This window comes from Echinops telfairi, unplaced genomic scaffold, assembly GCF_000313985.2.
Source record: "Echinops telfairi isolate 266 unplaced genomic scaffold, ASM31398v2 ScPeMD7_53;HRSCAF=182, whole genome shotgun sequence".
In the NCBI taxonomy this organism is placed as follows: Eukaryota; Metazoa; Chordata; class Mammalia; order Afrosoricida; family Tenrecidae; genus Echinops; species Echinops telfairi.
This window is the reverse complement of record NW_022103951.1, coordinates 13,014,487-13,026,449: the sequence shown is the minus strand read 5'-3', so window position 1 is coordinate 13,026,449 and position 11,963 is coordinate 13,014,487. Positions and strand designations below refer to the sequence as shown.

Below are 11,963 nucleotides of genomic sequence, written 5' to 3'. Positions count from 1 at the left end.
TGTACATGCTCTGGTCGAGCCGGATTTGTTAGGTAGAATTGGGGTCATGATAGTGGGGGAGAGGAAACATTTTTAAAAGAAACACTTTCTCAATCTGAGCAAATGGCTTGGGGGTCACATCTGCCCTCCACTGGCTCCACAAAGCAGAAGAATCCAACTCCATCCAGTCCAGAGACAGAGGCCAGCCAGGCTTCCATCTTCATTTATCTTTACCCTGTCCTAGCGCCAAGTGTCTCTCCCACAGCACTCTACTTCTTTGCTGGGCTGATGAGCCATTTAAATGGCCACACCAAACAGATAGTACTCACGATTATGCAGTTCATTTGGGGAACTTATTCTGTTACTACAAGTTAGGATCAGAAAACATTAAGGATCCAGTGCTCTTTTCCATAGCAGCCCCCCTCCTCAGCCATGCCAGCAACCAGGCATGCCTCTGTCTAGTCTTTAGCATCTCGCCCACATAGTTCCCTGGCTTCTGCCTTCTTCTGTAGGCTGGGAATCTCACTGCTATGCCTCATTGTCTTGATGCTGCTCCTTGGCTCTGCCTAATGGTCTTGGTGCTATGGTCTCGGGTGTCTCTGCTACCTCTGTCACTTCTTGCACGGGCTCCACTGGTGGCTCTTCTTCCTTGATGCTTGTGGGATTCCTCTTCCGGCTTCTGAGACAGTTCACTCTTGTATCCAGTGGCACAGCAACACTGACCAATCCCTCTATTAGCGTTTCACACACCCTATTGCAATGTTACAAAGTCATGGATAGACGAGCCATGTGTAAATAAGTTCCCATGTCACTACACGATCAAATTGTTGTACTCACTGTTTCAAAGCCTCGATGAGGGTGGTCTGGAAAGCCACCTGGTCTACCGCCTTTAAATTCGTCAAACAGCAAAAATGGATCCAGATTTTTTAACTGAAAAAAAAAATAAAATTCAGCAGCTTAGACATGACATTTATGTCACACATGTGATGGGGGGTGGCCCCACATGACAAAAGAGAACTGCCCCATGCGGTTCCCTTGGCTGTAATTTTTACAAAAGCAGATCACCTGGCCTCTCTCCACTGGGTGGATTCAAACTGCCAATCTTTGAGTTAGCAGCCAAGTGCTTAACCACTGTACCACCAGGGCTCACTACTTAAAGCCATCATCACAAGCACATCTAGCAAACCTCATGGGAAACTACATAATCAGCACCTTGTGCAATGAAAATTTCTTTTAGAAAAGAGTTCCTTACAGAGAGAGAGAGAGAGAAGAGAGAGGGAGTTCCACTAATTATATCAGGAATTGGACATTTTATGAGCAGCACCACGTCTGGGCAAACATTGCATTCATCATCTGAGATCTCAAAAGCTAAACACAAACAAGACACAGTCTGTATCCTAAACAAACCGCCCCTAGCCTCATGAGGAACAGACTGGAAAATGAACAATTACAAGCTGAAGCTACATGCTCGGGAGAAAGATAACTTAGCATAGACAGGGTCAAGGAAAGCTGTCGTGCGAAGGTGTCCCTTCAGTTGGGTCTTGAATTACATGCAGGAGTTAATCAAGAAGAAGAGAGAGATTGGAGAGGGAAAGATCACCCAAACAACTGGGCCTGTTTGAAGAACTTCCAAGAAGCTCCTCCAAAGGACATCGTTGCTGATGTCAGATGGAACTCAGCTGAAAGGAAAAATACTAGAAAGATGTTTATGTTTTAATGACTATACAAAGGCATTCGGCTGTGTGGCTCAAAACAAACGGATAGCACAGCAAAGAATGAGAAGTTCAGAACACTTCATTGTGCTCACATAGAACCTGCACGTGCAGCTGTCAGACCAGAACAAGGGGTATACTGCATGGTTTAAAATCAGGAAGGGTGTGGGTCAGGGTTGTATTCTTCCCCCAAACTTGTTCAATCGGTATGCTGAGCAAATCATCCGAGAAGCTGGGCTGTGTGAAGAAAAGCACAGCACCAGGATTGGAAGAAGGCTCAGTAACAACCTGCTGTGTGTAGCTGATGCAACCTGGGTTGCCTAAAGCGAAGGGGACTAGAAGTACTTATTGGTTGATATATCCCAAACCATGGTCATCAATATGGATTACACTTCCACATTCAGAAACCCCCAATCCTCCCAACTGGCTCCATTAGCAACATCATGATCAACAGAGGGAAGACGGAGGTTATCAACGATTTCATTTTACTTGTATCCGTAATCAACACCCATGGAAGCAGAAGTCAAACAATGAAACGACACAGGGCATTGGGCAAATGTGCTGTAAAAGATCTTTCTCTGAAGTGTTACAACACAAAGATATTAGTAGTTTAGGTGTACATGGCATTTCCAATCGCCTCATCTGCATGTGAAAGCTGCACTATGCATAAGGAAGGTTGGAGAGGAATCGCTGCATTTGAATTACGGTGTTGGTGAAGAATATTGGAAGCGCCATGCTCTGCCAGGGGAACACATTTGTCTTAGAAGAAGTACAGCCAGAATGCTCCTTAGAATGGAGGATAGCAAGATATCATCGCACATACTTAGGACATGTTATCAGGAGGGCCCCATCCTTGAAGAACACGAGACTTGGTTAAGTAAAGAATCAGCTAAAAAGAGGAAGACCCTCAATGAGATGGGTTAACACAGTGTCTCCCACAATAGGCTCAAAGATAGGAATGATTTTGAGGATGGCACAAGACCTGGCGGTGCTTTGTTCTGTTTTGTATCGAAACCTAACAACAACAATATCAAAGCTACTACTACCACTGTATATACTCGTGTACAAGCCGAGCTTTTCAGCACATTTTTAATGCAGTTTTTGTGCCCCGGCTGATATTCGGGTCAGTTTATACTCGAGTCTATACGGTATATTGGGACAAATGGTACATATGGGATTATGATAAAGGACAGATGTCAAATCTTGAAAGAGTTAGATTTTATCCTGAAATTAAAGAGTGTTATTCGGGGGTGGAGAGGATCAAATTTAGAAAGACCACTGTGGAAGATGGGCTTGGGGGGAAAAGAGATCGAGAGCAAAGGGTCCAATGAGAAGGCTAGCAGTCCATGCCAGAACAAAGGCTAGGGCTAAAAGAAGGGCATCAGTCATAGAGAATGGCAGAGACAAAAAGGAGAGTCCATGTTTCTGGTGAGGGAGCCTGCCTAGGGCCATTCATGTGAAAAGGGAATGCAACAGAAGAAGCCTTTTCTGTGCTCTTTAAAGTGGATTCCAACTCAGAATGACAGTGTGTATAAGGCCAAGGAGAACACAGGGCTCCCAGGGCTGTAATTTCTTCAAAGGCAGACCGTCACAGCGGTCTCCTGTGGAGTGACTGGTGGATTCGAGTCCCTGACTTTTCAGTTAGCAACCGAACACTGAAACCATTGTGCCCCTAGCACAATACCCGACGCAGCACCTTGAAATCGTCCTAGTGATTTCATTTTAAATCCTGTTGATTGGGGGATAGATACATACATATGATCTCTATAAATAGAACTATTCATAGTTGTGGTTCCTTCTATTGTGCAAAGCTAGAAGATACTGGAGGATACAAATCAAGCTGAAAAAGAGAAGTAGAAACAGACCTGTTATCACCACATCTTTACAAGTGTGGCGGCTATTCTTGGCCATTTCTTCTTCTGTGTTTTAGAAAAGTTATCAAGTCCTATGAGCAAAACTGGGGGAATCTTGAGTGGAATGGCTTGGAATCTATAGACCAACGTGGGAAGAACTAACACTTACACAAGTCTCCAGTCTTCCCATTCATCAACATGCGTATCTTCACGCACTCACTGCACGGAGTCAATTCTGATTCACAGTGACCCGATAAGACGGAGTAGAGGTGCCCCTTTGGGTTTTCGAGCCTGTAAATCTTATGGACGCAGACTGTCACATCTTTCTCCCACAGAATGATGGGTGAGTTCGAACTCCTGACCTTACAGTTAGCGGCCCAACTCATGACCATGTTTCATTATCTTCTCCAGCAGGGCTTTGCTCCTTTCATTTTCTTTCTAGCCAGCTCAACCGTTTTTTAAGGGTCTCATAAACAGTGCTTTAAAAATGTTCTTTTGGCTCCGTGGGCCACTGGGGATTAGAAAGGTGTGGCTGGCAAGGTGTGACTTGCATAATTCGCTTGTGGACATGCACATCGCCAATGTAGCCGACTGCTCCTGCCCCATAAAAAACACCAAACAAACAAAAAAAAAAACCCAAAACTCACGGCCGTGGAGTCCATGCTGACTCTCAGCGACTCGATAGGACAGGGTAGAACTGCCCTGAGTTTCTGTCACTGTAACTGGGAACAGAAAGTGCCATCCTTCTCCTACAGAGCAGTGATGCCCGGGTCATAAGCAGCCCCTCGCATAACCCCTCCGCCCCCAGCTCCTGCTGCCCTGCTGCACAGTTCTTGTGGTTTTGCTGGGCTTCGCTGGGCTCGGCTGGTCTCAACATGTCTCCTCACTTGGGAACTCAATCTGGGACTTGCTGTTCTCATGGGCAAGCACCAAAACAAAGGCAAGCCAAGCCAAGCCCATCGTGGACTCCCATGGACAGGCCCCACTGGTTAAAGTGCATGACATGGCCACGCCCGCAGTCAGGGCAGAGGGCACTTCAGTCCTCCTGATAGGACTCATGGGGAGTGCACCTTGAATGGGTGTGGGCATGTAATCATATTGCAGGAAGGGAGGGAGTATTGGGGCGTGATCCTTCCACATCAGTCAACAAAGGAAAACCTCAAACCAAACCTCTTGCCTGGGAGTTGATTCTGACCCGTGGTAACAGGTTGTAGGTCTTCATTTCCAATCCTTATCCTTTTTCTTTCCTGTTTGCAAAGTAGGTCCCCGGCCACAATTTTGAGGAGGAAGCTGCTAGGGCACATTCCGATCTTGTCACCAATGATCAGACTGTTTAATGTTGATTTCTGTGTAGATTCCCTTTACCAGGTTACGGAATTTTATTTCTACTCCTAGTTTGCAAAGGTTCTTTTTTACAGACATAAATGGTTGCTGGATTTTATTGAATGTTTTATTTTTTTTACTACATCCATTGAGATACTTGTATGCTTTTTTTCTTTCAAATCTCTTGTTGGTAAATTACATAAGTGGATTTTTTTCCCCTAGCATGGCACCAAATCTGCTCTCCTAATAATAGCAACAATGAGCTTAAAGAAGACAGGGAAATGGAACGGGGCTGGGGAAAAGATAGGGTGTGACTGCACATACTTCCATATATTTTTGTGTTGTCGTGGAATAATAGATAACTTGCAGGATTATAAAGATAGGAAACAATGACAGCATAGCACCTGGCCTGTAGGTGCTGCATACATGGGTCATACCTGCTACATGACACCTGCCTTATATACCTCTGGAGAAGTCCTTGTGGCACAGATGTTGGGCTGCTAACCACAAGGTTAGTGGTTCAAACCATCTAGCCACACCTTGGGTAAAAGATGAGGCTGTCTACTCCTGTAAAGATTCATAGTCTCAGAAACCCAAAAGAGAGTAGTTCTATTCTATTTTATAGGATCAATAAGAGTTGGAATCCACCTGAAGGCAAACAAAAAAAAATACCAAACTTACTGTAATTGAGCCAATACTGACATATCCATCTTATAGGACAGGAGAGAACCAGCCCTTTCCATTTTCCAGACTGTAGCCTGGAAATCTTTACGGGAGGAGCAGGCAGCCTCCTCTTTCTTTCAACGAGCCTCTGGTAGAGTCAAACTGTTGACCTTGCGGTTAGCAGCCCAATGCATAGCCCACTACATCACTGGGGCTCCTAAAAGTTCCTAATATTTTCTAAGAGTTCAGCCAACATTCAACAACACATTAAATAAACATGTGTTAGCTAAAGAGAAGATCTGATTTCTATGAGAAGCCGGGTTTTCTAAAGTGTTTTCTTTCCTTTTCCTTCACATTCAACTGATCATCTCTTTTTTGGGTTTGTTTTTTGAGCCACATGAGAAATTGAGTCCATCAGACCATTCCAAATACTTTAGCTGCCAAATGCGTGGGGCAGTTTCCAAGCGGCTTCTTTTGATCTCCTGGGAAGACCGTTGAAACTTGTGGTCACCTCCCCATAATAAGCAGCTTGGCACTTTATTTAAACCAAGAGGCACAGAAAGTCGTTACCAGAAAAGGCAAGCTCCTTGGCAATAGGATTGACCCTCTGCCTTTTTTTTAAATATTATGTCCCACTGGGTCTAGGATATTCCTGTGTCCATCAAAGGTCCATCTTAAGTGATGCAGGTCTGAGGTCCCTGGCCTCTCTGGCTCCGTGGTAGAATTCTTGCCTTCCATGAAGGAAATCTGGTTTGATTCCTGGCTAAATCCAGCTTATGTGCAGCCACCACTCATTTGTCAGTGGAGGCTTTCATGCTGCTAAGATATAGAACAGGTTTCAGTGGAGCTTTCAGACTAAGATGGACTAGAAACAACCCCTTGGCAATCTGCTTCTGAAAAATCAGCCAGTGAAAGCCCTATGGATTACAACAGTGTGATCCACAACCAGTCATGGGGATGGCGCTAGACAAGGCAGCATTTTCTTCCGTGGTGCATGGGGTTGTTGTGGACTACTCAATAGTAGTTAACACCACCAAGCCTTTTTTACAGTGAGGTGTGTCATCTGACTAAGTGGGATTGATGAGATACACGTGGAGGTTGTTCAGTGTGGCTTTTTAGGGAAGTCCTTATAAAAAGGAGGCAGGAGAGCTGGCAGATGTGAGTATATGCGTGTGCATGTATAGATGTATCCACAGGCATGTTTGTGTGCTGAACATATGAGGGAGCGTCAAAAAATTGTGGAATTCCATTTTGACCTTCATTATTCTTGTAATTCCCTTTTATTACAAACTTTTTGAAACACACACACACATATATTCATGTCTTAGAGGGCACAATAACCAAACACTTCAGGGAGTGGTTTACTGGATTTGAAGGTTTAGACCCATTGTCTTGTGAGACAACTCAGTCAACTGTCACAGCAATGTTTATAAAGTTTATGTTCAGCATCCTAGTTGGTGAGTGTTGAATGGAATCTTAAATGCTTGTGAGTGGCTATTTAAGCTACAAATATTGGTCTCCGTTTATCTGGGTCAAAAGAGAAAAGTGAACAAGAGATTCAAACTAAGTTCATAGGACTAACAGTCCACACCAACCACATTCTCATGTATCCTGGGACCAGAAGAACTAGATTGGGCCCAGCTACCATGATCTGCTATGACAAATGCACAAGAGAAGGACCCTGATCGAATGGGAGAGAAACGCACAAAATTCCAATTCTTTAAAAAGCCCAGACTTACTGGACCAGTAGAGCTTAGAGGAACTCTGAGGCTGTCATCCTAGAACACCCTTTGCACTTGGAACTGAAACCACACTCAGAGGTCACCTTGCAGCCAAGTGACAGATTGGATCATAAAAGAAACAATATCACTAATAAGTACCTAGTTCTTTCAAAGAAAAACCTACATGAACCCAAGCAGCCAACGTTTATGATAAAGCAAATTAGAGAAGCTAGGTGGGGACAGGGAAGCTAGATTAAGAGAAATGAAACAACTAGAATAGAAATACAGAGAATGCTGACACAATATGAAAAATGTCACAAATGTCAATGAACAATATTATTAAAAAGATCGGCACAAACACACAGCCAAGGAGTCAATTCTTACTCATAGCAACCTTCTATAGGGTTTCCAAGACAGTCATAATTGAAGGAAATATTGACAATTCAGAGGTTAGTGAAAATAAAGATGTGATTTTTTTCCCCCCTGTCCATTCTATTCATGGTTCCAGTTAAGAATCCTGACTGAGGAACTATGTTATCAAGCTCCCCATATTCTATTAGTCAAAGGGTCCCCTCTGTCCCAAGTATGCCTTTATCTGGGAAAAAAGAAGTTGATGCGAATCAGTCTCAATCCCATCACCTTGGAGCACTCACTCTTAAGATTAGCCTTTGGTCTTCATATAATTGTATATTTGACATCATAGGGATTACGTAGAATGAAACAATGGATTCCTGGTTTTCTGAAAATGATATGTTCGGTGAAAGGGTACACAGCAAATTAGGTTCCCATTTGACAACTTCTACATAAATTGTTCGGTGACGTTAACTATATTTTCCACAGTATTTCAACCTCTTCAGTTGCATTCTGGTCGTTCTATTTTCAGGACTCTAGTTCCCCTGCCTCCTTCTGTGCTTATGTCTGTTTTCGAGTAAATGTTGACCCTTTGGTCGCATGTTTTTATGGGTTTTGAATGGCATCTGGCACTCAAGTGAGGAGTCTCGATGGCATAGCGGTTACACCGGGGGCTGCTAAATGCAAGGTCAGCAGTTCAAACCACGGGCCATTCCTTGGGAGAAAGACCAGGTTTCCCACTCCTGCCTCTTCTGACATCCACCTTGATCTTTTCTTTTTTCTTGTCTTTTTAATGACTTTTTGCTTTCCACGAATGCTGTTTTTGATGTCCTCCCACAGCTCGTCAGGCCCAGAGTTGCAGTCTTGGAAACCCACAGGGGCAGTTGTACCCTGGCCCATAGGGTTGCTATGAGGTGAGTCGGAACTGATTCGTTGGCAGTGAGTTGGCTGGTAGTCGTCATGCTCCAGCCGTGCTGGTCAAACATTTCATGAACTCATCCCTGATGTGAAAGGCGATGGCTGGAACTGCTTCTCTTTGGTGAGGCGTGCGATGTTAGCTGGTATTCATGCTTCTCAGAGCCTGATATGGCCCGTGGGCTGGATGTTTCCCACCCCTGTTTTAAAACATGAACCGAACCTAGCGCCTGAGGTCACCTTTTAGCTAAATATCAGATCGGCACACGAGTCAATTATGAGCCCCGTGACTTTGTCCCTAACAAAGCCCGAAGATCGTGTCACATCAAATTCCAGTGGTTGCAGGTATGTTGGGATCGCATACATGAGGCTCATGTTGTTGTTAGGTGAGGTTGGGTCGGTTCCTACTCAGAGCGACCCTATGTACAACAGAGCAACACACTGGCCCCGTCCTCACAGTCGTTCTGATGTTTGAGCCCATTGTTAAAGCCACTGTGTCGATCCATCCTGTAGCGAGCCTTCCTCTTTTTCACTGCCCCTCTCCTTTACTAAGCCTACTGCCCTTCTCCAGGGACCTTGACAACAGGTCCAAAGCAAGTGGGGCAAAGTCTCACTATCATCCCTTTCAAGGGGCATTCTGGCTGTGCTTCGTCCCAGATTTGTTTGTTCTTTTGGTAGTCCATGGGACTTTCAAGATTCTTCGCCAATGCCATTCATTCGCATTCATCAATTCTTCCTTATTCCACTGTCCAACTTTCACATGCACATGCGGTGACTGAAAAGACCATGGTAGAGGCAGACATACCTTAGTCTTCAGAGTTGACATCCTTGCTCTTCAACACTTTAAAGAAATTTTGTACAGCAGATTTGCCCAATGCAATATGTGGCTCTTTGATGTTTTTGACTGCTGCTTCCATGGGCATCCATTGTGGATCCCAGCCAAATAAAATTCTTGCTTCTAAGTTTTTTTAGAGCCAAGACCATGTCTTGATTTTTCATGTGAAATATGAAATGACATATCTATAAATATAAAATTTTCATGTGAAATATAAAACTGGGTTGGTTCTCCACCCCCAACCCCCATATTTTTTTATTATCTTTCAGTAAAATATTTTCCTTGGTCAGCCTATGTATTTCATTTTCTGCATTCACAAATATTATTCTCAGCAGGAATCGAGAGGTTCGATCCAATTCCCAAAGAAGTTCACATGACAAAAAAGAAATGGAAAAAAAAATCAAGAACTCCTCAGTGGGTGTGGGCCCAACAGAGGGGATCAATTAAAGTATTAGCTCCCCTTGCCTCACAGAAGCAGGCTTACTGGCTGGTTGCTTAGGGGCTTGGTGATGTGGCCTGGCTAAATAAAACACCATATCCACCTGCCTCTCCCCAAGGTCCACTGTGCATGGAGCATTTAGAATACTCCTGTTTTCCTGTATCCTTGGGAAAGCATTGTTTGATCTGCTTCAAAAGATATTCCAAGGCCCATGGGAAGCTGATGGTGGGGATAAAAATGGGAGGGGCTCGGGTAGTGGAAGCCTGTTGGGCTGTTGTTAGGTTGGCACAGGCCTCGCCCTTCCTTGGCAGCTAGGCAACATCGGACTCCACCAACCCCCTGGAGGGCAGCATTTCCAAGACAAGTCAGAAGGTTTTTTAAACGCAAAGATGTTTTCTATTTTTAAAAAGTGACATAAAGCTGAAGTCTAGAAACCAAGTATTGTGAGTATTATTCTAATCAGAAGAGTAAGAAGCGGGACAAACTCGCCTCTCGTTTCAAAGTGGAATCCATTTCCCTAATGCATTTCCTTGGGACGCTTGTAACACGGAGTTATGTGCTCAGCTACTATTGAAGCCAGTGGTTCAAACCCACCCGCCGCTCACTCAGTGAGAGAAAGGTGGCATTTGGCGTTCATAAAAATTCACAGGCTTGGAAACTCAATGAGGCCGCTCTACTCTGTCCTAGAGGACTGATAGACATTGGAATTGACTCAACAGCACACTGCAACAACAATACATTTCTCCCTTTGGTCCACATTTTTTTGACTCGAGGATGGTGCCTGGTTCTAAATTCCTGAGGCTGTGACCACCACTAGAGGTCCCTGCATGGTGCAATCAATCAAACGGCTGGGTCTCTGAAACCACCCAAAGGCAATGCAGAAGAAAGGCCTGGCGATCTGCATTCTGTTTGCCCAAGAGATTTTCTTTCCCACAAGTCCTGAGGCTCCCATATGAAAAAAACAACCTCTCTAACACAGAATGATGTCTACCTCAGCTACAGGTGCCTTTTCTCAAAGCTTGTCTCCCTTGGCAGAGAGCAGATCAGCCTGGAGGGGGTGGGGGTCCGAGACACAAGGAGACACTTTCTCTAGGAAGTTCTGATGCGCCTCCACCCAGGCCACCTGCACTCACATTCCAGAAATCCCAGCTGAGGCTGAGCTGGGGCTGCTCGGCGCGTGGAGTACAAATCGCTGAGTTGTTAGTTGGCTCCTACGGCACCCCATAAGGCAGCTCGTGACTGTCAGGGACCTTTCTTCCCAAGTCATCCAAGCACCCTACAGTCCCTTCCACAAAAACATCAAGAAATAGCCTCTCAGCCAGCATACCTCAGGTCTGCCGATGCTTCTGCGGACCCTTGCACCAACCCCTTCCGACTGCTCCCGGCTGAGCACGGAGAGAGTCACCTTCTTAGAGGACCCCATGTCGACGGCCTGGAATGAGCAGTGTTCTGATGCTGAGCTGGAGAGGACGGGCCGGAGGAAGGGCTGGGAGGGGCGACAAAGATGGAGACATCAGGAAGGAGGAACCATGCAAGAATTTAAAAATACAGGTCCTTAAGTTCAGACGTTGCCAAAAAACCATAACATCCGCAACCTCTTGAGGGCTTCCTGCATCTGCGGGGACTCCCAAAAATTCCTGGTGAAATGCCATTCTATTTTAATGTCATTTTTCCACGAACTTCTGAAAGCCCCCTCATACAGGATGGGGGCTCATCGAGTGGAAACAATAAGGACAGCCAACACATATGAGTACTTCCAAAGTCCCAGGCATCCTGATTTTTGGTGAGCCTTACCTCAAGTAGTCTCGCAGCCTTCTGGTCCAAGCTTCAGCAATGACAGCTCCCTGGGCACTGACTGACTGCGAACCTCCACAGGCCACACACTCTGCCTCACCTCATTTGAAATCTCTTGACAGCCACTCCCCATCCTTCTATTGGTTGGGACTGCCAGTGAGGCTGAGAGATAGGAGTTTGAAAACCAAACCTACGGCTGTCATAGCAACCCAATAGGGCAGAGTCATGCTGCCCCATGGTTCCCAAGACAGACAGCCAGGCCTCTCTTCCGCTGAGTTTGGTGGGCTCGGCCTATTGACTTTGCCTTTAGTGATCAAGTGCTCAACCACTGTGCCACCAAGCTCCTTGACGCTCACCGGGACATGCCAAAGAGATGAG

At 45.2% G+C, this 11,963-nt stretch overlaps 1 protein-coding gene across 1 annotated transcript in view; it reads right to left on the bottom strand.

Moving 5' to 3' along the window:
- PIR (pirin) overlaps positions 1-11,670 on the bottom strand; it is an 84,946-nt gene extending 73,276 nt beyond the window's left edge. The window contains exons 1-3 of the mRNA XM_045290680.1: positions 11,586-11,670; positions 11,119-11,277; positions 817-909 (exon numbers count right to left, since the gene is read on the bottom strand). Coding sequence (XP_045146615.1) covers positions 817-909; positions 11,119-11,214 — 189 coding nt within the window. The 5' untranslated portion in view covers positions 11,215-11,277; positions 11,586-11,670. The remainder of the gene's footprint in view (positions 1-816; positions 910-11,118; positions 11,278-11,585) is intronic.
- Between the last annotated feature and the right edge of the window lie 293 nt (positions 11,671-11,963).